The 25,078-nt window shown below is 45.9% G+C and overlaps 1 protein-coding gene across 1 annotated transcript; it reads right to left on the reverse strand.

Annotated features, from left to right (window-relative positions):
* Positions 1–1,016: 1,016 nt before the first annotated feature.
* On the reverse strand, positions 1,017–15,503 carry LOC128718897 (fatty acyl-CoA reductase 1-like). Its single transcript, XM_053812514.1, has 7 exons — positions 15,409–15,503; positions 15,120–15,210; positions 2,936–3,184; positions 2,419–2,858; positions 2,263–2,327; positions 1,903–2,191; positions 1,017–1,245 (listed from the first exon to the last, which is right to left on the reverse strand). Exons 1-7 carry the CDS (start codon positions 15,501–15,503, stop codon positions 1,017–1,019), a joined length of 1,458 nt encoding a protein of 485 aa, XP_053668489.1.
* Between the last annotated feature and the right edge of the window lie 9,575 nt (positions 15,504–25,078).

Below are 25,078 nucleotides of genomic sequence, written 5' to 3' on the forward strand. Positions count from 1 at the left end.
AACAGACGACCGTATTGGGCGTTCGGTATTTGAATTGGACGATTGAAAGGTCCGTTATTTATACGAGTACGAGAACGATTTTGTTATTTTAAACATTTGAGGTGTAGAGTTTCGTGAGATCAAAAGTATTCGTGTTGTTAATGGTGTGCTCAATTTCACTTTCCTTAAAGGGGAGCAGTTCATCTACTGATATCTAACAGTTTCTCAGTTGATGTGTTTTCCTTTCCGCGGTCACTTTTGTAAACGAATCGAATACGCATACCAACACGCATTAACATTTATCTTATTTTCTTACTTTATTTTTCCTTGAGCTATATGTGCTCAGCACGCTGAAATCGTATTAATAAATATCGGTTGCAAAAGTAAAGCCCCGTTCGGAAGGTTGGGATCAGCTCAAATAGAAAACGTTCTGCTGTTGCAGACCGACGTTTAAAATGTGCTTTGTGCATCTACAGGGCAGTTAAATGTTTGCACAATGCTGCAAATCATTTGAAACACACACCATTTCATCTGCTGTTGTTAGTGGAGCTGGAAGGGTATTTCTTAACGTGTAATTAAGAAAGAATCAAATTTCAGGCCCATAGAAACCTGTTGTGCGCTTTACAGTTACAGCTGTATTGCAGCTGGAAACGGACATGAATATACAGAAATGCCTAACCTAGCACACTACCGCCCTGGTACCGTCCGTGCCTGTCCGTGTTCCCTACGCCCTAAAACCTAAACTTATGGTAAGCTAGCGCATCCCATTATGTTTTATTATCCGGTCCGATCAATATCTGCCGATGATATACAATCCCATTGTGCCGGCGGATGACGAGCGAGCGGTCGATCAACCGGGGCCGTACCCTTGGACCTAGAAGCGGTTGGCCCTGGGCAAAGGAGTTGACCCGATCGGACACTGTACGATGACCTGCCCACCGGATTGCATGTGGGATTTTTCGGACAACGTCGGACCGTGCTGTGCGTCGCTGCATCGTCACAAAACCGGCTCCGTTTCGTCCGCCGCGGCAACGGTCCTAGCGCAGAAGGTAGTACAGCTGGAGCAGCATAAGACCGACGATTAGAAACAGTATAGTGTTCACGATCAGCTCCTTCTTGCGCATCACTTCGCGGGCCCGCTTCACGTTGTTGAGGTCCTCCTTGAAGAAGTATTTCTTCAGCCCTGGTACGGCAACCTCGAAGTACAGCCGCCAGCTGTAGTTTCGGTTGTCGCATGGGTACTGCTGGTGGTCCCCGTGGCTCATGCTGTTGACGAGTCGGGGAGTCGATAATGAACGGAGATGATAAAGGTTAGTATGAAGCATTGGATGAAATGTATCACCGGACTAATTGGATGCCGCGGATTACACCTTCCGACCGTTAATTAAACATTTTTTCGTTCATTGTTAGGTGAGTTTTGATTACAAAAAAAAGATCAATTACCCAGTGATACATAAGCAACCGAGGACCCTCGTATCAGTTGCAGTTCTCTTTTTTGCTGTCCTGCGCAATGCGCAATTGAGTGCCGCAAAAAGCGCAATTTGAAATATTGTTACCGTCATTAACCATCGAAACTCATTAGCAGTTGGAATGCGTAATAAGCCAACAAACCGGTATGCTCTCGAAAATAGAAAGAGAATCAACTCTCCGGCAAGCGGTCCAGCGTTCCAAGTTCAAACCTTTTTGCCAAGTTGAACTCTTCACCGACCTAACTGACGTGTGTGTGTGCCGTTGAGCGGTTTCATTGCAAGATTACATTACGGCTGTGGACGCTTGAAGCGAACGCTTTTAATGCGCGACACAGGCCGGGCACGGAAGGGTTTTATTAGCATGGGACCACCGCTACACCGGTCCATCCGGGATGGCATTCAGCACGTAACGGTGAGGTGTATGGACTGGTATGGCTGGACGCGCAATACTTACGCCAGGTACAGGTCTTTCATGTTCTGGTTGTCGAAGAAGTACGTGGTGTTGGAGAACTTCTTTACCGTGGCAACGACCTTATCGATCTTGATGTACGTATCGACTAGACGGGGCTTCTCGCCACGTAGCTTCATGGCCATATCCATGATGTAGGCGGGCAGATAATGCAGCACCAGCGAGTACAGCCGGAACATGAACTCGTTGCTCGAGGCGAAGGTGATCGGTCGGTAGATGCCGGTCAGAAGCGGATGTTTCTTGCATGCCTTCTCACATTCGCGTCTTCGTTCGTCTGTTTTCGGGCGGGAATTAGGGGACATGGTTGGCAAAGTGTTGGGGCACCGTTTCGTCCATGGCACTTACCAAAGGTCAGTGGATTGTCGGTGGAGCTTACACAGTTGTACACCAGCAGTTCGGGCTCCCGGGCTCTGTAATTGGCAGTAAACACCAAAAAAACAAACAATGATGAAGTAATGGAGTTACTCCAATAGATTGCAGATTGTAGGGCAGAACCCGTACCTCTCGTAGTGCGTCTTCCAGCCGACGGCAATGATCGCGTTCGATACGTAGTCCACCGGTACGGTGTCGATCGTCACCTCCGGATCGATGTGACTGGTCCGTATCAGCCCATAGTACCAGCCGATGAACGTACCGTTCGTGCCGTAGATCGAATCGCACCAGCCCGGCAAGGGTTCGTTCAGGCTCGCCATTACGCAGGACGGGCGCACGATCGCGACCGGGAAGTGCTGCCGGTACTCGAGCGTCATCGCTTCCGCCAGCGCCTTCGTGAAGGTGTACGTGTTGGGCCACTTGAGCGAATACTTGATCACATCCTGTATCAACTTCTCGTCGTCGAGATTGGCCAGGATCTTCTCCGGGTTGTAGTCGATCGGGTAGACCCGCTCCTGGATGTGTTCGTCGTAGCTGTTCGAGTATGCCGTCGAAACGTACACGAAACTCTGCGTGACGAAACAAACCGAAACCGAAGCATTACTGCCTGCAAGACATGCGGACATACAGAGACCCTCGTACGCACCTGTAGATGTTTGGATTGCCGTGCAATCTCCAGCGCGGTTCGCGTGCCACCGAGATTGATCGTGATGGCCTTGATCATCTCCTCGTCAAACTTCACCGTGGCCGCAATGTGCAGGATGACGTTTGTGTGCTCCTTCAGATAGTCCATGCTCTCCGGACACAGGTCAAAGTTGGGCTTCTCGAGATCGCCTTCAATCACACGAATCCGATCCTGGTAGTTGGGTTGCTTTTTGGCCAAACGTTCGAATATCTAGCGAGTTCGAATGAGATGAAATGTTGAGTGCATTACGCCGAGAAGTTCCACAGTATTATCCAGAAGATTATCCCTCGTCGTCGATGCCGTGCACAGAGTTATAGTTATACAACAGTAATTTTTGCTGTCCGAAATTACCCAATGCCAAACAGTGGTGGGCAACGAATCTACAGCCAGGTTACGGTTGCACAATTAGTGACTCCACTTAAGGCGAGGGCATTTCGGTACGATCTGCTCACAGGCTTCCAAAAGTTCATGGTTTAGCTGTACCCCCATCATCAAAGCGCTGCCAAAAAAACAAAAAAACCCAAAATGGTTGGTGCCACTAAAACATGCATGCGCACGCCAAGTTTTCAAGATCCCGCGCAGAGATGTGGCGCGGTGGAGTGGACCGGCGCGAAGGGAAATTACTTTCCGTTTCAATAATTAGAAGTCAATCAGATCGGTTCAGCGCACCGGAGCTTTGTGTCCGAGACGGTGTGTGTTCGTGTGTGAGTGTATTTTGAGTTGAGCAAGCGCTAGCGTATGATTATCTTTTCGTCCATTTCGTTAGCGAGAATGACGGCCATATTTGCCCACGCTAACGCACACCGACCGAACGGCCCTTACACTCGTGGTGTGGTGAGCGGTAGTCCCTAAGTGTCTTATCTGCTCCGCCGATCGACGAGTTTAGGAAAATGAAATCGTCGACGATCACGACGTTCTGTTCGTGATGATGTGTTTATCATAAGTGGTTCACGCTTCGGGCAGTGCACGGTTTTGTCAATTTGATGTGAGCATTTGCGTTCGCGCCACCGCCAGGTGCTATAGGTCAAAGATTGCTTTACGATTGTCTAATAATTTAACATTTAACGTTTAATGTTTTAATGGCAGCAATTCGATGCACAACCATCAATCATTCGGAGCAATCGGTTTCTAGCTTCGTTTGCACTGTTTGAGGTCAGCATTACTTCCATGTTCTTTTAGCGAAATGTTTGTTTTTTTAAAGGTTTTTTTTGCATTAAAAACTTGTTTTTTTTTTCGTATGTCCATTTCTTTCTCTCAACACACACACACACACATACAGTCCGTTTCGCCGCATTCACAAGCACTTGTTGGCGCGCCTCCCGAGTGCACCCAATAAAACCGTCAACATTTGATTGCCTCGTGCCTAATTGGTATCTTTTAATCAGCTTTACTTTTCTTCTCTTCTGCCTTCTTGCGAAGGAGCGATATGTTGGGGTTTGATTTTGGCACCAGTTTCTTCGAATTTCTGCAATAAAAGTGTGTGCGTTGTTTGGTGTGTGTGTGTGCTTTTTCGTACATCGCATCGGAGGAGAACCGTTGCTAGATGTTATGCGAGTTTGCAATAAGGCCACGTGCGAAAGGGAGGAAAACGCCATATTTTCCCCTCCGCGCGGGGTGGGGAGAAGAGACAATTCTTGTACCAAAAGTTTGAAATGTCGTTAGTGGTTTGAGGAATCGAAAAAGAAAAATAACAGAATGCTCATGATTTTACAACACTCCTGTATCTTTTCGACACCAAACAGCCTAAACTGCATGACATAACTGCTAATGGATATCCATTAAAAATTGTCAGCTTCAACGCCATCGGTGGGGCGGCAGGAATGAGCAGCGATGGCAGGGTGAGGGCGCACGATAGCCGGGAGGGCCACGCTTATTCCATTTGTCCTCATTTTTGCACTGCCGTGTCACTTCAACCGTTTTTCACGATTGAATTCCGTGTGTGACGTCGGACGGGGCCGGCCCGATAGGGGCGGCCTTTTATTGACTGTACATTTATTTTGGGCCGGTTTTCTGTTTACTTGCCCATTCCGGTGTCAAACGTTTTTCGGCACACGGAAAAGGTGACATGTTTTTTTTCTTCTTCTGTTGGTTGGCCGCTGCTGTTCGACCAACGGTTAGAAACCCTCACAATTAAGGTCAGTAAGGTGAAAAGTAGGCTGAAAAGCTGCGACGCGCACAGTGGTCCAGCGCAGGTATAACTGGTGGACATTACTTGCAAATATGTTTTACACTGCCTTAGAATTTATTTCCATCTTGAATTATGTGTTAAATAGCAATTGCCGTCCTCTTATCAATGTTCATTGGATATCTAGCTAGCGTCAGTGCATGCAACAGTTCTATAACATGCGAGTAGTAATAATATTAAAGATAAGATACACGTCATCAAGCTTTTCCGCATAAAAAAAGAAGAAAATAACTGATTCAAGTATGTTTCTGTAGCAAAAGATTGCTGTTTAAAGCTTTTACTACAATGTACATACAATTTTACAGTTTGCTGATAACTGAATGTCAAATGCATCTAACTTTGAGAGGAACAGCTAGGGGCAGTTGAAATTTTCACTGAATATAGCTGAACTTTACTACAAACTACATGGCAAGTACTACCTTCTGCAGTAGCAGGGGGAAAATGCGACATCTCCAAATACAAAACATGTTATGATTGCATTAGTTCTTGGAACAATTTAGCTAAAAACCCCAGGAATATTGAATGGAAGGTTTGTTTGATACATTGGTTTGAAGGTTTGATACATACTATATACAAAGTAGACTACTGAACACCCTTTCCAACAAGGTGGTGTACTCACAATCAATTGTTTTATAAGCACAGTAGAACGTCTATTATCAGGAAAACTGCCAACCGGCCGCCCAAGGGTTAATCGATTTCCACGGATAACCATGACGGATTTCCATGACAGGTCACCGTTAAAAGAATTCAAATGTTTTTAATATTAGAAGCTATGGTTTAGTAAAATAATGGAACATTTTCCTGGGAGTTTTCCTATATCAACTGTTTAAAGTTGAAGAAAAGTCCCAAGTGCCTCTCGAGCCTACCGGTCAAACGGTTACAAATTCAAAACTATTCTACTAGCTGTCATTTGTTAACTCACGGATAATCCACCCGCCGGTTAATCAGGTCCCGGATAATCGACTGTACATGTAACACAAAGCCAAAATGAGGAAAATAAATTCCATCGTTTCGTTATCACCGAACGATGGTGGTATCTTTCAAGTTTATGGATGGAATGGATTTTGGACACATTTTCAATTTATGTGAATCAAAAATCTACTAAGCCAAATGTATGCTTAGTTTTCAAATCCAAACATATCACATTTTCTGCCCAATGTCCACCTTTGAAGCATAGTGGCACGTCGGTGCAAGATGTTCGACCGGCAAGTTTCGTATCATCGTACACGGTTTTTTTTTGCGCGCGCGTTGTTAGGTGTGGTTTGAAATTTGACGTTGATAAATTCCGGTACGGCGGGTACGCGCTAATCCGTTACACACCGTTCCGGATGTGGTGTGGTAGTAGTGCCGTAACGCCGATGCACGCCGCGTGTCGTCAATGGGTTGCCGTTGATGGGCCGGTTAAGATACCCGATTCCTCATTCCTCACGGAAAATGGATGGCTGTCGCTCACATCCGACCGGGGCCGGGCACGGTACCGACCCGAGCGGGTCATCGTTTAGCGAAGAAAGCAGCGGTGGACCAGCGGTCCGTGTCGGACGGTCTTGCATAACGCGCACCACGGCACCGAGATGTGGCGAATAAAATTTCCTTGTCGGTGCCGCCACGGTTACCGGATTACGTGGTGCGGGGTCGTACCGTGGGTCGGATTATTCCGGTGTGGTGTGGAGAAGAAGAAGAAGAAGAAGAAGAAGAGGAAAAAAACAGTCGCATTTTGCCATTCTTCACACCTCACTGCGCTGGGTTGCATCGAAAACATAATGGTAGCACCGCGCCGGCCAGCCGCCTGTCGAATAGCCGAACCAATTAAGTGGCCAATCAGATCTTCATCAGTAGCATACGGCCCTAATGGTACCGTTGAATCGCTCTTTACACCCGCCAGGCACGAAACCAGCGGAACTTGTTTGTACCATTGGTGTAGAACGCAAGTTTGCCGGCCCCAAAGTTCATCGGGAGTGCGTACGAAACAAAACGCTCCGAATTGACTGATTCGGCAAATAAAAAATAAAAAAGGAAAGCGAGAACAACAAGAAGGTCCGAACCCTGAACGTATCACCCTACAATGGTACAATGGAGTGTAAAACTGGTTTTTAACCGCTGCATCCCTCCCGAAAATGGCGGAGCGATTAGGTTAGCTAATATGATTGATTTGGAGAAACAGTGCTGGCTGGTTTCACGCTATCGGTGCTGCTGCCGTTGGACCTCCGGACAGAGGGCGAAAACGGCACGATCGAGCAATGCAAACATCAACAAACGCGAACAACATTCACCCTTGCGATCAACCGGAATGGCCCAAAACCGAACTGGAACTTCTAACGGCTCGGGCCGTTGAAGTTATGGTGTGTCCATAAAACTGAACTTTGACACTGTCCACGTTTTATGTATGTGCATACTAAACAGCCACCCGTGCCCGGGGTGGATTCAATTTCGATGAACTTTGTTTTATTGATGCGGCAACGTTCGGATGCTGTGTGCCGCGATAATTTATGTTCCCAATTCCGAAGACGATTCCCTTTGGGTATATTAATTTTTGGAAGATCATGGACATAGGCGACGGATCAGTGGTGCACCCTGCAGCAACGGTTCCCTTTACGTTTGCCCTTTCTAGCAGTTGTACGTGTGCATATGCGTTTGACATTAAAACTAATCCTCTTGCCACCCCCGGAGCGTTGTTTTCGAACATATCTTCAGGTGTTAACGACGACTCTCTGATTTATCTGTTTGTTTCAGACATCAGCTCTGCGCTCGGTTTGACTTTGTTAGCTTGAGCGTTGTGTACGATCAGCTGGAAATTGCGAGAACTCGAAAGATCGTAGATACGGCACTTTTCCGGTGGATCGTTCGAGACTGATCGCTTTCGAGAGGATTCCGATTGACCTTCGCATTCTCGGCACCCATCTGGCCGGGTGGAGAGCGAAGGTTTGTACAAATCGTTATCATAACGCGGACTTTCGCATCGTCCAGGGGGCGGCAAAGCAGTCCAGAAACGGAATCTGCGGTTGAACATTTTGGGCAGCATCTACGGTTGGAATGCAGCTGATGCCAACTGAACCGGTCAGTACGGTAGGTACGGCGAGAGGGCAAACCGTGTTTGATCATTTGCATTTTATTGACAATTCGCGCTCGCTTCCTCGTTCCCATTTCTAGAGAGCTTCTCCATATTGGACAATCTGAAAACGGGTTTGGCTTGGCAGAACTTCCCTACCGAGCGACCTCCATTAATCAATAAAAATGGAAAACATGAGAACATTATGGGGCCAACTACACCCGACCGATCGTTCGACCGATGCCGGTAGTTTATGTTAACGTCAAAGTGTGCAGTCATCTTAATCATTGTTTAATAAATTCATTATTCACTGTCGCCAGCTTCTCCGTGTGACGACACCGACCAGTGATGAAATCGGGCCCACCGTTAACATGCATACCAAAACTTTGCTACTGGAGTTGGTGGCCAATATTAGTGTTTGCATATGTCGCTACCGATCAGATAGTGTTAACCGATTTGTTATTGGCGTTAAAAGGCACTGATATGGAAATTATCCATACTAGCGACACCAAAGAAAAACCATGCCGCAGTATGAAGCCATAAAACGCTATCGGCCGACGTATCGAATACAGTCCCATTCCGGCGCTATTCATCCGGCAAATGATTATGCGAAGTTAGCAGAACCCACTAACCGCGTGCCGGGTGCTGGTAGCGAATCTTGCGAATGTAAATGTTATGCGAGAAGCGCACCCCCCGATATAAACATCCCTGACACTTTGTGGACGTAAGCTTGATAGTGGGCTAATACTAAGAGATAAAGGTGCCAATGTAAAGGCATATGTTTAAATGTATTAACAGCGCTTTAGCACAAATCAATTTGTGCCACGATTAGGCGTTTGAATAACGAAACCGGGGGCCCAATTCTGGAAAAGACCGGATTAGTCAGACAGAGGGGGACTTTTATCACCACGACTTTCCTTGCGGATGTTTTAATTTAATTTCAGTGCAAATTTTTCTGCATAAATTAGTTGGTTGTATGTAAATTTAATAGCCAGATTCTGGTTGTTTCGGAATGACCTGACGTAGAGGTATTTATGGAGGGTGTGTGTGTGTTTTTTTTTGTTATGTTTCTGTGGAACATGGAAACATGGATGCACTATTTCTTTGTTTTTTCTCTCAAGCATATCGTTAGCATACCGGGCTTTGGTGGTCGATACCCGGCATTGCATGTTTTCATCATTATCTCTATTCTCCAGAAATGACCGTGAATTCTCTTGCACTGTCACCCTCACCCCTTGGTCGCACCGGCGGTATCTCCCAGGCATCTTACCCAGCACGATGAACCGGTTTGGGGGTTTTTTGTTTTTGGCACGAATGAAAGCAAAAACTTCCGCGAAAAAATGTTTTCGGGAACGAAGCTGATGATAACCTGTTTCGGCCCGTTGGCGAGGAAGCTTAAACTTGGCGTCCATTATGCAGATTAGTGCGACGATCGTGAGTGATTTATGGCTGTCGCGGAATGGCGCTAGCATCTTGTTGATTGTGTCAAATCAGCAATCGTGAACGATAGTCCTGTTTAGCAAACGAGCCCGCAGGTTAGAACAATTGGGTAACGCTAAATGCGTTTGTCAACTTCGGTTAGCTTTCGTTGCTGGAGACTACCGATACTGCGCCATCGTTGGTTGGTAAGCGATTGCCGCTATGTCCCCCTGCCCAAGTTCGCCATCGATATTCGTCATCAAGCAATTACGTGTGCGGTAATTAACATTCTATCACTGTTCCAACGACGTGTGTGCGCGATCGTACGATCATGCGACCAACGAAGTACGTCTGCCATTATTTTGTTTTCTTGAGTCAACAAAGCCGCCCAACTGCGTCCATCTTTGATGGGTTTTGGAGATTGGGGAAGTAGCATCAAGGTTTATCAATCGTTACCTTCACGATCATTATGGAGCTTATTGTACGGTGCGAGTTCTTCTGGAGGATCGATTTTAAGGTCCATCTCTTCAACTATGGTGCGCATTTGGAAGAACTTGAACGATTGAATTTTGAAGTTAGTCCTTCATAACAACCATCAGAACACGGTGATTATTACAGAAACGTACGCAACCTAATGGGTAGGAGGTGGCAAGGGATGGTTCCCCAAAACTCGACCGAATCGATGTCACGAACAGCTCATCGTCCGGTTCGATTTCCGGCGGCGATTGTTGCCAAGTGACCATCGCTTCCATCCAAATCGGTTCCCTTTCGGTGCAGTCAAGGCTTTACCCTCCCTCCCCTGGGCGTCGCGTTTGGGAATGTAGCCTTAGTCTTTCCACTGACCTACTGCTGGCGGCAAAACAAAACAAAAAAAGGGGAAGAACTAGTCGCCATAGCCACCACACGCCTACGCGACCGCGCACGCCGTTTTTCGTCGTGTAAGTGGCCTGCGTCGGGTTGGACCAATTACGATGCCACTGTTTACCATTGGAGCAGCATTGTTTTAAAGCGAGTTTGGTGTTGTACTCCCGTACCGGAAGCGCGTTAGCACACTGGACACACTCAATCGGGTGACAAGTTACCCCAGGGCCATGCCGTTTCGTTTAAAGTTCGCTCGGGTTCGCGTCACTTTGCCGCTTTACCCGCGCTGCTAATTGTTTACACACTGATCAACCTTCGACCTCTGCCGGGGTTCATCGGTTTTGGGCGTGCTTCCAGTGCGTTGCCCGTTGCACGGTAAGCTTATCTTTACATACATTTACATTTACCGGGGGGGGGGGGGGGGGGGGGGGTGTTGTTTTACCTTCGGTCGCTAAGGTTCGGCAGGTCCGGGAACCCGGTTACGATTGCCCAACACTACGACCCGCCTTAAACCGGTGACACCGCAACGCAATCGACGCAATCGCGAAATTGATTTGATAGTCACGAATGACCGACCACTTTCGAACCGGCGTTTGTTCGTTATTAAGGCTTGCTTTCTTTTTTTGTGCCATTTGGATTGATTGATTGAGCGAATGAATCAGCATCATATAGCCATTCCAACGCCTAAAACACACAGGGGGGGAAAAGATGAGCCAAGTGAGCAGATACGAAAGATATACCGGCTGATGAAAGGAGTCAGAGTGGGACATTTGTTGCTGCTTGAAATGCAATGGTCGAAGCGATTTTGGCACGGGGCAGATAGGCTGATCGGTAGCGACCGTTACTGCACCCTGACCTCTTCATCCAACTGTGGGAGGTTGCTGTGGTTTACGGGCAGCTGGTCAGTTACGGATCTTGACCGGTAGCCGTAGAAGTGCCCATGAGTGCACGCCATTTGTCGCCGTACCAAAAGCATCCACAAATGGGAGCAATTAGGGGGAGAGGGTTTTGTTTTTTAAGACTAGTAGAACAACTTTTCAAACCACCTGCTGACAACATTCGCTTTATTTGTTTCTCCCCCACCTTGGGGATGTTTCAATGATGCGATTCCTCTCCCGCGATCGGATCGGTGCAGCCGTTTCGATCCGTGCGCTGTAACGAGATAGAATGACGTGACGACTTACGACAAAAAATGAGCTGACCCTATGGCCGACACGTCGAGGAACGTAATGTCAAAACGGTAGTCACTGCAGCGAAAAACTGGTACGGTTATGGTTTATTGCCGCACGATAATTGTGGTGCCCGATTGCCATTTAACCGTTTCGGTTTCGGTTCGTTTTTCCGCTCCCGGAGCAGTCGGGTGCCAAATGGTACGATGTAAAGGGACAGTTTAAACTGATCGTAAATTCTAGCAGACGTTACGATGGTCGATCGAGTTTGATACGCGTCACCGGGCGCTGGACGTTTTAATGGCCCGCTGGCGTTGATGATTAGTAAACACTTTTATTGAACCAGCGGAAAATAACTGCTGCTTGGTAGTTGGTGGGCATGCGTCATGTCAACAAGCGGTGTGTGGTATTTATTTAGCAAACACCTCCGAAGGCATAACCCGGCCGGTGTGGTAACGTTGTGGGGTAATTTTTAGTCGAAATTATTTTTTATGTTGTCGTGTCAATTGATCGACATTTCCCACGTGTATGGAAAGCAAACTTCCTATAACCTTTTTGCCCAATCGTTGTTCTACGCGTAAAGAAAACAGTGGAAATTCCATCGCCTAAAGCACAGGAAAAAAAACCCACACCTACATCTACACCAGCACTAATTATTAGATCTTCGTCAGATATAGCCATTCACACCCTATTAGTCCCGACCGGGTATTGTTCCTTCCATTCGGCCGATTACGTGTATCGTCGGATGTGCAAACAAGCCACCCGTCTTATACCGCCCCCTTTTCATCATCATTATTTGTTGCGATTTACTTTCCACGATAAAAGAGAAAAAAAACGACTCATCGCATTGTGTAAGTAATCGTCATATCTTCAAAGCAGACTAAAATACCCACAACCATTAAAGGCAGCCGTCTGCAACCGAACGAAAGATTTCAATGACGGGATAAGCGACGAACTCCAGTTTTGCTACTCGACTAGTCAGGGCCGTGTTTGTTTTGGGCTGCGATCAAGCAAATAAGATCAGAACCGCGAGAACCCTTTCACAAAGTGCAGGTGCAACGAGTGCTGGTAATGTAGAATAATGCAGTGGAAAATTACGCGAGTCTCTTACTGTTGCGCCACAGCGGGGTGACCAACGGGTTGCCCGGACAGGGTGCCCTCGCATGCCATTTGTGTGTTTGATTGCGATTGCGCTTCATTTTTTATCACATTTATATCGTTCTGAACGGGGAGTCTCTCCACCGGAGGAGATGATTGGAGCACCGCTCGGGCAACATACCCCCTCGCCACCTCCTCTAGGCGACAGTGATGAAGGAGGCCACCTTCGTACTTCACACAAGCGCACTCGACTGTAGAGTCGCACCGTGTTGTAGATCGATCGCACTCGCTGGCCAGTGGAAGGTGAGCAGTGTTGATCTAGGTGATGATGCCAAATTGTGAGAGGGGAAAAAAACTAACTCTCACACACACACACATAGCTCTCCAACGAGCGCACTAGAACTGGAGCGAATGTTTCAGAATAGGAATTCTGCTGGTTTGGTGGCAAAGCTAAGAACCTTGCCGTCGTTAAACACTGACCCAGTGATTGGATCAGGTCAACCAGCAAAGCACATAACGCTTGCGAAGGGGAGGAAGGGGAAGGGGAGGTGCGTAACGGCGACGACAGCTAAATATAATCCCAGGGTCGCGCGGTTGTGCGATCCGGTGATAAATCAAACACCGATCACTCGGGATCGCTTTTAAGCTCCCCAGCGGGTGGTGGGAGTCGGTTTTTGTGTTGTCTTACTTTGCATACCACTAACGTAGTATCGACCCGAACCGATGGTGTAACTACACCCCCAACTGTTGTGACCTCGACCAACGCCAAACTGTGGCAACGCGGTTGAAATGACGCCGCATTTGCGGTGGCCTAATGTTTGCCAAGCACCCGATCCAACGGTCACCCCATTTTATGTGTGCGACCGCCTGTCGCACGTTGATTGATGCTGGCCGATTCCATCTGCTATCCCGGTTGCGGATGAGTGAGCTGTATTTTTGGGGGTTTTTCCCTTTGATGCGCTGCGATACTTTCAACCACCAGTTAGCGTCAACGGCGTGTTATGCTTGTTTTCGCCTTCCTTTTGGTGTTTTTTTTTTTTGGTCCACACACCATTACACAGCAGCATGCATCATGATGATCATCGAGCATCGTAAGCTTCGTCGCAGTCGGCTGCATAATCAATAATTGTGCAACACGTGCTAATTGTTTCGCGCCCAACATTTGCCTTGCTGTTCCCCGTTTTCCCGCCCAACCGTACGGGAAGCCGGTGCCTACCGTGCTTAAAGGAACATGTACGAACGAAAACTAGTCGATCCGCCCAACCCCCTAACGGCAACGAACGAAAAATAAAGCCACGAAAGATATTGGTGTGATAAACAGCAAAACAAAAAAAAAAAGAAATTGTGCCAGCGTAGAAAGTGTTTGCGCGTTGCGCGCTGACTCTAATGGGGTCGTGTTTATACTGTCGTGCGGAAGGTTTGACTCACGTGTGTGTTGTTTTTTTTTTCTCGCAGTGAAGCGCGCGACCGGCGCAGGGTGCTGTGGTGGCAAAAGTGTTTAACGGCCTTAAGCAAAACAACAATGTTGCCAAACTTGCCAAGAGTAGCCAAGCGGAAGCAGTCCGCCATTATGGAATATGGAGTGCTTCGGTTCCATTCCGTTTATTTTATCCATTATGGATGAACCGCTTGGGTGGGGGGGGGGGGGGGGGGGGGCGATTTTTGTTTTCCACCTTGTTACAGATGCTGTATTGCTAATTATTTTGGGCAAGGGGGGGAGGTGGTTTTCTGCGCCTCTTTTCGTTCATCGTCCTGTGAATCGCGGTTATCCTTGAACGAACGCAGTCCACCGTCTCCTTAACATTCGGTATTATCAATTCGTTTTCGGACTGCAAATAAATTGTCGGATTGGAAGTTACTTTCAATTTCCCGTCTTCCAGCAAACTGGACTGCTTCCCATTCGTGGCATTTTTTTGTGACGCAGCGTCTACGAAAACAAAGGTGACAAAAAAGGCCCTGGTAAAACCTTTTTCGATGTGTCGTTGCTCGGGTGAATAAAACTCCCTACCGTAGGTGTAGGGGAGCTTTCGCAAGCGGGACAGCAACCGTATCTTACTGTGCGTTTTTCTTCCTTCCGCGGCCATTTTCGATACACAAAAGCGTCTGCCGATGGTAGCCGCCATCGAACCGCTGCAGTTTGGAGTTACGGCAGCGAAGTCACGCATTGCGTAACGCTTTAAAAATGAAACTCCGTAGGTTGGCCCTGCACCCTCACAGGTACGGATGCGGACCCCGCGAGGGGATGCCCTTTTAGATGCAGATTCCCAACACACACATACACACACTCAAACACACACTCAAACAGCTCGACGGACGGGTGATGGTTTTACAAGGTAAGGCTTCAGCTCCGAACCGAACGCTACTCACCGGCGAGGCGCAAAGCTTCTTGATGCGATGCTCTGGCAGCGTGTTCTTTTTCTCGCGCACCATCAAAATCACTTCCTTCACTTCGCACGTTCTGTAGGGCGGGTGCGGGGCGTTGATAAGGATAAGATCGCGATTATTCGGATGGGACGGTTGCAATTAAACAAAACGAAACAAAAAAAAAAACGGATGAGAATTGTGACCGGAATTTGGAAGTTTGTTTGGGCTGGGGCCAAGGGCAAAAAAAACCACCCCCACCAGCCCAACATTGTGCAAGGGTTGTTGTTCTTACCGCAGCAGCTTTTCCACCACGATCTTCCCGATGAACCCGGTTCCGCCGGTCACGAACACCACTTTGTCGCGATAGAAATCACTTATGCCGGACATGATTGCGCCGTTCAAAATCGTTTATCGTTCGATAAGCAAACCGCAGGCAGTACTTTGTCAACACCGCACGACACTGACACCTTCGGTTCGGTTCGGACAACTGGGTAGCACTTTGGGAAAACTGCCGATCAGCTGCAATCATGTACAATTCTCAGCATTCGAACGGCACCATGCAGCGAAATGCCACTCGTGGCAGCTGATATGCACGGCCGCTACTACTAGCAAACGTGCTGGAAAGGATCACCTTTTTGGGGGGGGGGGGGGGTCAACTGCTCGTCTTTTGACCACGTTGCACCACAGCCTAGCTTAACATCACCACCTTAGCACCACGCACACGTTCCGTTCGTGTCACCGTTGTGTTTCTTTCCTTTTTTGCTTTGTTGTTGTTGGGGTTTTTTTTTTGCGGAGCTGCGGGGACCACCTGTTCAGGGCGACCGCTGGTAGTGATCTGACGGTGCGGTGTCCAAAAACGACCGTGCGCACCAAATGCCGCGTGAGCGCTGAGTAGAAGCCGCACCGAATACCGACGCTACCTTTATTCGTGGGAACCGACGTCCGGTGCCGGCCTCGCACGTCGCGGTTGCTGCCGCGAAGCCATACTACCAGCCCCGATCGCGGGAGTCGATCTCAGGTTGGAGGCGAACATTGCGTGTTGCGTCTGTATGTGTGTGTGTGTGATTAAGTTTAGCCGTGGTGAGTTGTCGTGGGGTTTGTCGCGATGTGTGTCTCATTCGGTTCGAGTGCGGGATGGTACATCACCAAACTATGCTAGCAGAACGCCAAGAGGAGCAACAATATGAAGGTTAGGAGTTTTTTTCATTTGTTGTCGTTCCGAGCAAATCGTCCGTTTTGATGTATTTATGTGTAGGTTTCTATTTGTTTTTTTTTTCTGTTCGTGCATTTTGCATTACTAACCCAGGGGCTACTTTCATCACTTTGCCCTAAAGCTGATCTTGAGGCATGAAACCGAACATGGGTGTTCCCATCGAGGGGGGTGGACTTCGCGGCGCTCTGATTTGATAACTCTCCAAAGTGGGTGCTGTGGCGGGGCGAAGTTGCCAGTTGTTTTTGAAGGTAAATTTTTAATCCAAACCAAGTCAAAACAACGCCGACCCCGCAACGACTAGCGCTTTGCGATATTGAAAGTGTGCGGTTTTTTTTCTGTTACCGTTGACAAAGTCTTTGGGGAGCTCCGTTTCGATGCCTATTGTTTACAAGCTGGCTTTTATTTACAGCATGTTTTGGTGTGGAATGTTTTGGTTTAACTTTTTTTTTTTAACAACAGGAAACGAGATTCGGTTTGTTAAGGGGAAAGGCGAGTTTAGCGTAAGATGTAACTGTTTGCGCATTCTTACGCTTCCGCTTTACCGACCGTGTGCCAGCAGTGTGCCAACAGTAAAGCAATCAATGTTGCGAATATGTTAAAGCTGCACGAAGGATGATCGGGCTACGATATAAGGCATTTCAACCGTTTCAACCGTGGCGGGGAATTTTGCAAATCATTGGGGAACATGTTCAATCGATGAGGCCAAATTTTCAATCATAAAGGGGAAACCTGCAAACATAGGGGAGGAATTTTGCTAAAAACGTTCCGGAGAGGAGAACTGTCGTCATTAAGTATCGGTTCGATTTGTTTTCGATCTGTTTTAAATTTTTGGAAGTTTTTTAGTACATAAATATGTTTAGTTAAATAATTATTATTTAGTTAAGCGACATCGCTTTACAACCATCTCTGTCGCTCTGCCAAGTGCTTTTTTAAGGCAAAAGGGAGGGTAACGATCTTCAAAAAAATCTAATCTCAAACAATCTTTGAAGATCAAGGCATATTCTCAAAGTAAAAGCAAGCATCAAAGCAAAGCAGCAGTTTCCTTTACTCAAATCAAAGCAGAAAAAAAATCCAAATCAAAGCAGGCATTTGGGAATTTTTGCGGCATAACATCCTGAAGAAGTCCTGCCATTTTGTGGCCTACTTTATTTATTCGTAACTGGATAAGCTGGTTGTCAGTTCTGCGTACGGGGGATTGGTCCGGATGGGATTTTGGATCGTTCCTGTCGTGTGAAGACCGGCACGGCTAACAATACACCACCGGGTCGCCCAATGTTCAGCCTTTTCCTGTTGAGATGGTGTTTCTTGATTGAGGTTTTCTGTGAAAAAGTGCAGCATCTGCTTAACTGTTTTACATTAAAAAAGACAATCTTCATTTTGTGAATACGAATGAAGGTGCAATGCTGTTTGAGGAGTTTCTCGGGCAAAAGAGATAGTGGTCGCACTGCATCCGTTTCAATTCTTCAAAGTTGTGATGCTGTCGCCGGAATTTAAATAAACCGAAGACAATTGCAACAGTAGCCAAATGATGATAAAAAAATTCCCCCTTTATGATTGCAAATTTATCTTCAATGACTGCAAAATGTACCACCAACGAATTCCCACCTAGAAACGGTTCACATGTTGCCTTATATGATTCGAACCCCATGCAATGGTACCATTCGTGTAGCAATAACAAAAATGTCCAAAAAAGTACACAATAAATTTAAAAGAAAAAACACATTGCAACGGTCAATGGTAAAAGACAAAATAAAAAAAAAATCAGTACCAAACAATACATTTTTTAGCAATTGCCTGTTGGGTCATCGATTTACTTTTGCTAACAGACGACGTGCGTTACCGTTGCGCCGTAACCGTTTTACAACCGTTTGGGCTGATGCGTCTGAAGCCTCCGCCGACCGGTCCGCAGGTTGCAATAGTTTTGCGCATTCCATGTTCCCGGCCAAAATCTTTATCCAACTGCGAACAAAAAGTGTACTGGTACCCATCGGAGCGCGTCGGATAAGTTACACATTGCGGCATGTCCAAAAACGGTTGAACCGAGTGGAGTATGAATGGAAGTACTGGATGCGGATTTATTTAAAAGGTCTGTCTGGCGTGTTTGGCAGAGATAGTTTTTTTCTGGTTCACAGTAGAGAGAGAGAGAAAGAGAAAGTGAGTAAAAGAGAGAAGTGCCATCTGAAGAGTGTTTTCCAGCAAGTAGTGAAGAAAATTCGTTCCATATCATTTTCCTTCAGCTTCAGATACTCTCTTGCCTAACGATCATCGGTGACGGAATGGCATGCTGGCAACGGAAAATTTGTTAATATTATTATTTTACCAACGGTATGGTAATAAGCTAATTATGTGGCACGGTTGAATGAAAAATTCGACTCTTGGTAGCAGTATGCAGTTGTTAGGAAATTGCTCGTATACTTCACGATCCAGCGACGAAATACGGCAGTGACGATCCAAATCCATCCGTCAAACATTCGCCTTCGCAGTGAAGTGTTGTCTTTGGACGAAGTCACTCACCACTAGCCGCATGCAGGCATTAAATAAATAATGAATGGTTATTGAGCGTTCTAGAATATCTTGCGCGAAAAACAACAGCAAAATGAAAAACAAAAAAATCCCCAAAGCAAATAATTCGCATCAATAACATCAGCAACGTTCTGGCCGTATCTGTCAATCATTTTCTACACAAATCTCAAGTCATTGTCTTAAATTCTTGTCCATCTCCTTCACCCGACCGTGCCCGTGTACGCTGCGCCTGGATGGTCCAAGGGTCCGCAACCGTTGTAGTTGTGCTGGCCATTTTCTGCCATTTCGTCGGACAAATTTGTGACGCCCGTTGTGTACGGCCGGTGCCATTCGCGTACCAGCGTATGCGACACGTAGCGTCGATGCATACCAAACAGTTTCGTCTCATCAGTGAGGAGCAAAGCAAAAAAAAAAAAGCAAAGAAATCCGAATAGATTATGACAACAACAAAAAAAACCTTCCTACACTCATACCCCCCCCCGTATACTAACTTCAGTGGGGCAGTGTGGGTCATAATTATAGGATCACTTACGCAAAACGAACCGCTCTGCGTGGAACACCGTTCACCCTTGGATGGTGTAACGGGCCAGCGACTGGAACCGACTGCTAGTTCTGATTGCAAACGTGCAAAAAAAAGTATCAAGGCATCAGTGTGCCTGGCGCTGTACCGATGTCAAATTTAATCAGATGCGATTGAGTGTTTTACTGCCTTCTGCGCTTTACACACGTCATCCTTCCTGATGAGTGGAATATCCTGCACCTTCCAGTAGCAAACAAGTGTGCCTGTAATTAGTACTGCCTTCATGTTATCTGCATAATAAAATACGCCCGCGACCTTCTAGAAGGTCATCCGGAGGAGTCGATAGATGCATACGATCGATTTGTCGATCGAACATTCTTCCTTTGTTACCGCTTGGGCCACTCATATCGCTCCAAACACATTTAGTAGCTAGTTGTTTTCGATTGTCCAGCCTTGAAACAGTGCAGCGCACACGAGTTGCTCCGCACGAGGACGGGATTGATGAAAAATTGCGGTACGGTGACGCACTGTTTGGTTCATTTTCGGTTCCCTCTCCCACTGATCGACCGAAGCGTAGCTAATGTGAGACTTGGACGACTGTGGGAAGGCTGAACGGTACGGGTAGTTCGGGTTTTCACGTCGTTCCTAATCGTACGGACGTGCGTTTTTTTTGGTGGGTTTTTGTGGATCAAGTTCCGCCCGTACTCTACGCCCGTGAAGAATTAATTACTTTTAGCTATAGGTTGGACTTGACGTTTTTTTTTTGGTTTTTGTTCGACCTAAGTTTTTTTTTTTCGTTCGCAAAATTTGTCGAACGTTTGTCAAAGACGATAGTATTAGCTCTGATGATCTTCATGTTCCGTGACAAAAACTATCCCCTAGGTTTTTTGTTTTGTTTTTGCCCGTGTCTTCGCGCAACACCGAACTCTTTGTGCTAATGGTTGCGTGCACAGGCACGGCAAGTAAATTAGCTGAATCTTCCACCGGCAGAAGTTGGCCTCTTTTTGTGTCCGGGGGTTATAGTTTCTTGGACCATCCAACTATCAAAACGCCTAGCGATCAAAAGAGAACGTTTCGCTCGCGGTACAGCTCAATGACACCGGTCGGACACTGGTCGAGCGTATGACGGTGTGGCTGTGGGACACGCACGAGAACAACCGCCCGGACAGTGCCGCAGCCACTCGTTCAAAGTCCGACCGATGGGTCCGATCTGTTACATTTGTTACAACAAACCGGCTTCTCGTGACGCCGTCATTTGTGGCACGGGAACGAAAAGCGGGTGGGGTGGAGCGGGGGTTTGGCAAGGGCAAGGAGAAGGGCAGAACGTGAGACGTTTGTTTTGGATGCTAGCTTTGCACCCGAAAGATTCCTGCGCCGGCAAAGGTAATTATTCGTACGTCAATGTTTGCGTGGTGTTTTTGATTTCCGATCAGATGTGGTGACGTAAATTACGGTGGCGTCAGGAAATCAAGCTTACCGATCGTTTGTGGAAGAAAACGGAAAGTCCGTGGAACATTTCCGCTAGCAAGGGAAAGGTCCGCTATCGATTTGGAGCATTGTTGTTTAATGAAGTTCATGTTTACTACACGATGTTAAAATGTGAACTCGTTTTGTACAGCAAAGCAGACAAGAAAAAAAATAGCTTAGAACAGTTTTAGAGCAAATTTTTCAACGTATAATACCAACTGGGTTCATTTTAATGAAGGGTGTAGTACACTTTTGCGACCTGGTACACCAGGCAACCTCGGCAATCGTCGAACATTATAGCTGCTGTACTGTTGAAGCTATAGAAAAATCGATAGTTGTTCCATTGTTTTCAGCATTTTTTCTATCACCATCGATCGTACGATCGTTTGATTATAACCGACGATCTACACGATGCGCTTTTTAGGCGCTTTTGTTTTGCTGGCTGTTGCACAATGGCAATGCATCCTGATGGTTAATGGTCATACATTATTTCGTTGTTTGTACGATGTGGATCAACCTCTATGATAGAAACTAATTAATATAAAATTTGGATATGAGAAACTCGCTCGATTCGTATGTTTAAGCATTTAGGAAATTACTGTGGGAAAAAAATGGTCGCTATCATAAGCCAACTGGCCAGAACCGTTAGCTAATGCCATTTAAAAAAAACCTGCCAGCTTTTATTTATGATTTTTCACGATATTGGTTGTCAAATGTCACCTCGTGTTGGCCTCAATTATTTATCCATTTTTGAAGCAACTTTAAAAGTCCTGCATTTTTTGGATAATAGCTTCAATATTGGAGGGACCGCAAGAATCACGTTGTCTTCAATCTTCATCCTTAGGTTCTGCTGCACTTTACGGTGATGTCTATTATCGCGACGTTCTCTGATGTTGTGGCCTGGACAAGACTCCTACTTGACACTTCTGACCTTTCTTAAGATAGGAGAAGACCTAAAGGAAGTCAAATCGTCTTCGGCTCGGTGTGGTGAAAGCAATTGTCTTACTGTTCCGATAGATATCGTTACTAAATCAATGATAACGTTGTTTAATTTGGCTGGGCATATTGGATTAGCTATAAAATACAAAACAATGCTGGGTTTCTTCCCTAGGTGGCAAAGTACTCTTATAAAAAATCGGTGTTTGTCGTTTTTTTTTTTTTGGTTGAAGCGTTAAAGCTGTTTTGGTGAAGCTCGCACCCAACAGCCATTTCCCAACATGAAGTAAATCAGCTGGTGACATGGTGACGGCAAAACTTGTGCGCAATCTTAAAAACACGTCGTTTAAGTGTTAAAAATTGCTCGACTCTAGCATTAGAACTAATTCCAATCAAATATGTTGAACCCGTCATACGGACTGGTGGTAAAATTAACACCCAGAATTGACCAATAAATCCTACCGGCTGAGCAACTTTGCCGTCTCGCGGAACGAAATACGGCAACGTCGGCTAATTTGTCTTTCTTTTGCCGCACGCACGCATGTGGATGGACGGAAAAAACAAGGAAGAAATGAATACGATTTGCCAAAATCTACATTTCCTAGGACGCTCCGAAGTTCATGGGCATCGTCTTTGCTGCTTTGGCATTTGCGCATCTGAACGGCACTCACCAAACGGGTGTTCGGTTGTTTGGCTCATCGCGGCAGTTTAAGAATTAGTGCACTCGACTGCCAACTCTGGCGAAGTTTATTTTAACCTAGACAAGATGGGTTGGCGAATTTCCTGTTTGCAACCGTGCCGAAAACCGGTATACCGAACGAAAAGAAAGGAATCCTTCCAAAAAAAAAAAAACAAGGAACCGGTCACCGTGGTTTTATCGCGTTTGGAATCTGGTTATGCAAAAATGTGATCAATGAAGGAGGGTGCGCTAATGTGGATCCGCGCAACTCACACTCGAAAATTGCCCAAACCGGTGAATGTGAAGGAGAAAATGGAGTTTCCCACCTGCAAGATCGCCATTGCTTCACGCGATGCACCACACCACTTCATGGTACGATCGCTTGAAAATGAATATTCTCCACCGGAGCTTGTTTGAGAAGGAACGATCTTCTTGTGTACTAAGCCTATGCCTATGGACAGACTACAACGCCGCGAAAACAATCCAGGACCAGGCCTAGCGGATCTTCCGTAACGGACAAAGATGTTTTATCGCGCTGCCACCGGACGACGTGGGCTTGGGTTTACAATTCTTTTTTTTTTGATGAGCGAGTAACCTTAACCATGAAAAAAAACAGGCTGACTGTGAAGAGTTTCGAGCCGTACCAAGGTGGGGCGTGTGGTTTTTCGTTGAGGTTGGGCATAAAATTAGGTTTTTCTTTTTGGGCCTATTAATATTAACATCGCCGTAGCAGCGATTTATGAGCGATTTTGTGTTTTTTTATGCGTTACTATCGTGTACCGTGTCTGGTAGCGGCGTGCCCCATTATCTATCTGAGGTCTGTTTTATGCTCGATCTGTCCGAACGGTTGTGGGAGACGGTACCGGTCGCGCGATTTAGACCTTCGGGCGGGGCCGCATTTATTAGTGCGACATTTGATGCATTCGGTGAAGGGATTTTGGTCAAGGTTTTCTACCAACCAGCCCAGCAACAAAACGACTGGTAAAACCACGGCGGAGAAAACTGGTCCCTTTTGTTCGGATTGGTGCATCGAGGGGTCGTCAAATTTGCGGCAGATTCATTTCTTTCGATTCCTTTTGCATTTGACTGTGCAGCGAACGGTTTGTAGTTTTTCGGTAAAACAATAAAACGCTCGCCATAGCGCATGCCGCGAGAGTGACTCGCCGGGCTGGATTTACGCTACAATGATTTAGCGGCATTGAAGTTAAGTAAATGCAAACTGAAGCGACAGACAGCCAAACATGTGTTCAAACTGCTCAACTGCATCCTTTATGGCAGCATCGCATCCGGTGTGCGTTGCTTTTGACATTTAACATAAATTATTATTTCAGCTGGCGCGCGGGCAGTGATAGAAAATGTTTGCCGGATTTTGGAAGGTTGTTTTCTACCCATTGCGTAACCTAATCAGTTTAATAACAACGACCTTACGCAGTTACGCAGGAAAGTTAAGTAAAATGTGCTAATATGAGGTGCATTAATATGCTGTTGCAATGGCAATTTACTTTTGATCTTGCGATGAAAATAAAATTTTGAAATTGAAAAATGTTTCTTTTGGTCGGGATGTGTTTTTTTATAACCTTTGCCCTGTAATTTCTCGATTTTTAACCCTCAAAAGCAAATTTTAATAAAATAAAAACAAGAACACAAATGCTTCAAAAACGGAAAAAATATGAAATTTAAATTTAAACACGTGCTCGCAAGTTTTCTCTCGAACTACAGCAGCGCCATCTGTGGGAAAACAAGTGCAGTACGAATAGCCGCCCATAGCGAGCATCGCTTAAAATTTGTTTCGTAATTCTTCCATCCCGTTGATTTTTATGAAGATTTATTGTGTTTCTTTAATCGTTACATTGTCACAGTGAACTATTTATTCACAGTAAACATAATAAAGTGTTAAGAATGAATATTTTTGTGTTGAAATGGATATATTTATATTGAATAAATCGTTCATCATTCATTTCATAAAAAATTCAACCAAAAAACTTGGAAAACTGATTGTAAATAATGAGATAGAATTGCTGTTGAGCAACTAACTAAGTAAGTAGTTTTTGACTGCTGATTTTTAAGTACATTGAATATCACCATCATAGTGGTTCTTCTTGATAGTTAGAGACTTCTGTCATGGACTAGCGAAAAGTTTAGGTCAACAATTGCCATGGATATCTTGTGTATTATATCATCTGCTGGCTCCTCTGGAGCAGATATTGGTATTGCACTCTTGGGTATTCTATTTTCTCTTTATAATTTAGTTCTTCAGATGCAGGATTGGAACTTACAATTAAGATGAAAAATCAACAAGACAAACAAATTACATGTTTTAGACGAATAGACTTAACAGTGGCGGCTATATTTGCAAGGATTCAATATATATTTGATTAAAAAAAAACATTTACATAAACCTTTAACCAACATGGTGAGAGAGAAATAAGGCAAGTTTAATTCGTACAAATCAAAAAATTATCTAGCGATCATGGTTGATCTACTCGACAGACGTTGTCGTGAGTGGCACAACGCCTTACGCGGTGGCATACAAACTTACCGCTTAAAGAAGAGTTAATAATATAACGAACCCCAGAAACACCTTTTCATTAGTTGATAAGCATCAACTTTCCTAGTTGGCGCCG

This window comes from Anopheles marshallii, chromosome 2, assembly GCF_943734725.1.
Source record: "Anopheles marshallii chromosome 2, idAnoMarsDA_429_01, whole genome shotgun sequence".
In the NCBI taxonomy this organism is placed as follows: Eukaryota; Metazoa; Arthropoda; class Insecta; order Diptera; family Culicidae; genus Anopheles; species Anopheles marshallii.

Coding starts and splice junctions, on each gene's coding strand:
- LOC128718897 (XM_053812514.1), bottom strand. CDS start 15,503: ATGTCCGGCATAAGTGATTTCTATCGCGACAAAGTGGTGTTCGTGACC. Junction 2,192..2,262: donor CGACAATCCACTGACCTTTG/GTAAGTGCCATG, acceptor GCCCGAAAACAG/ACGAACGAAGACGCGAATGT. Junction 1,246..1,902: donor ATGAAAGACCTGTACCTGGC/GTAAGTATTGCG, acceptor ACTCGTCAACAG/CATGAGCCACGGGGACCACC.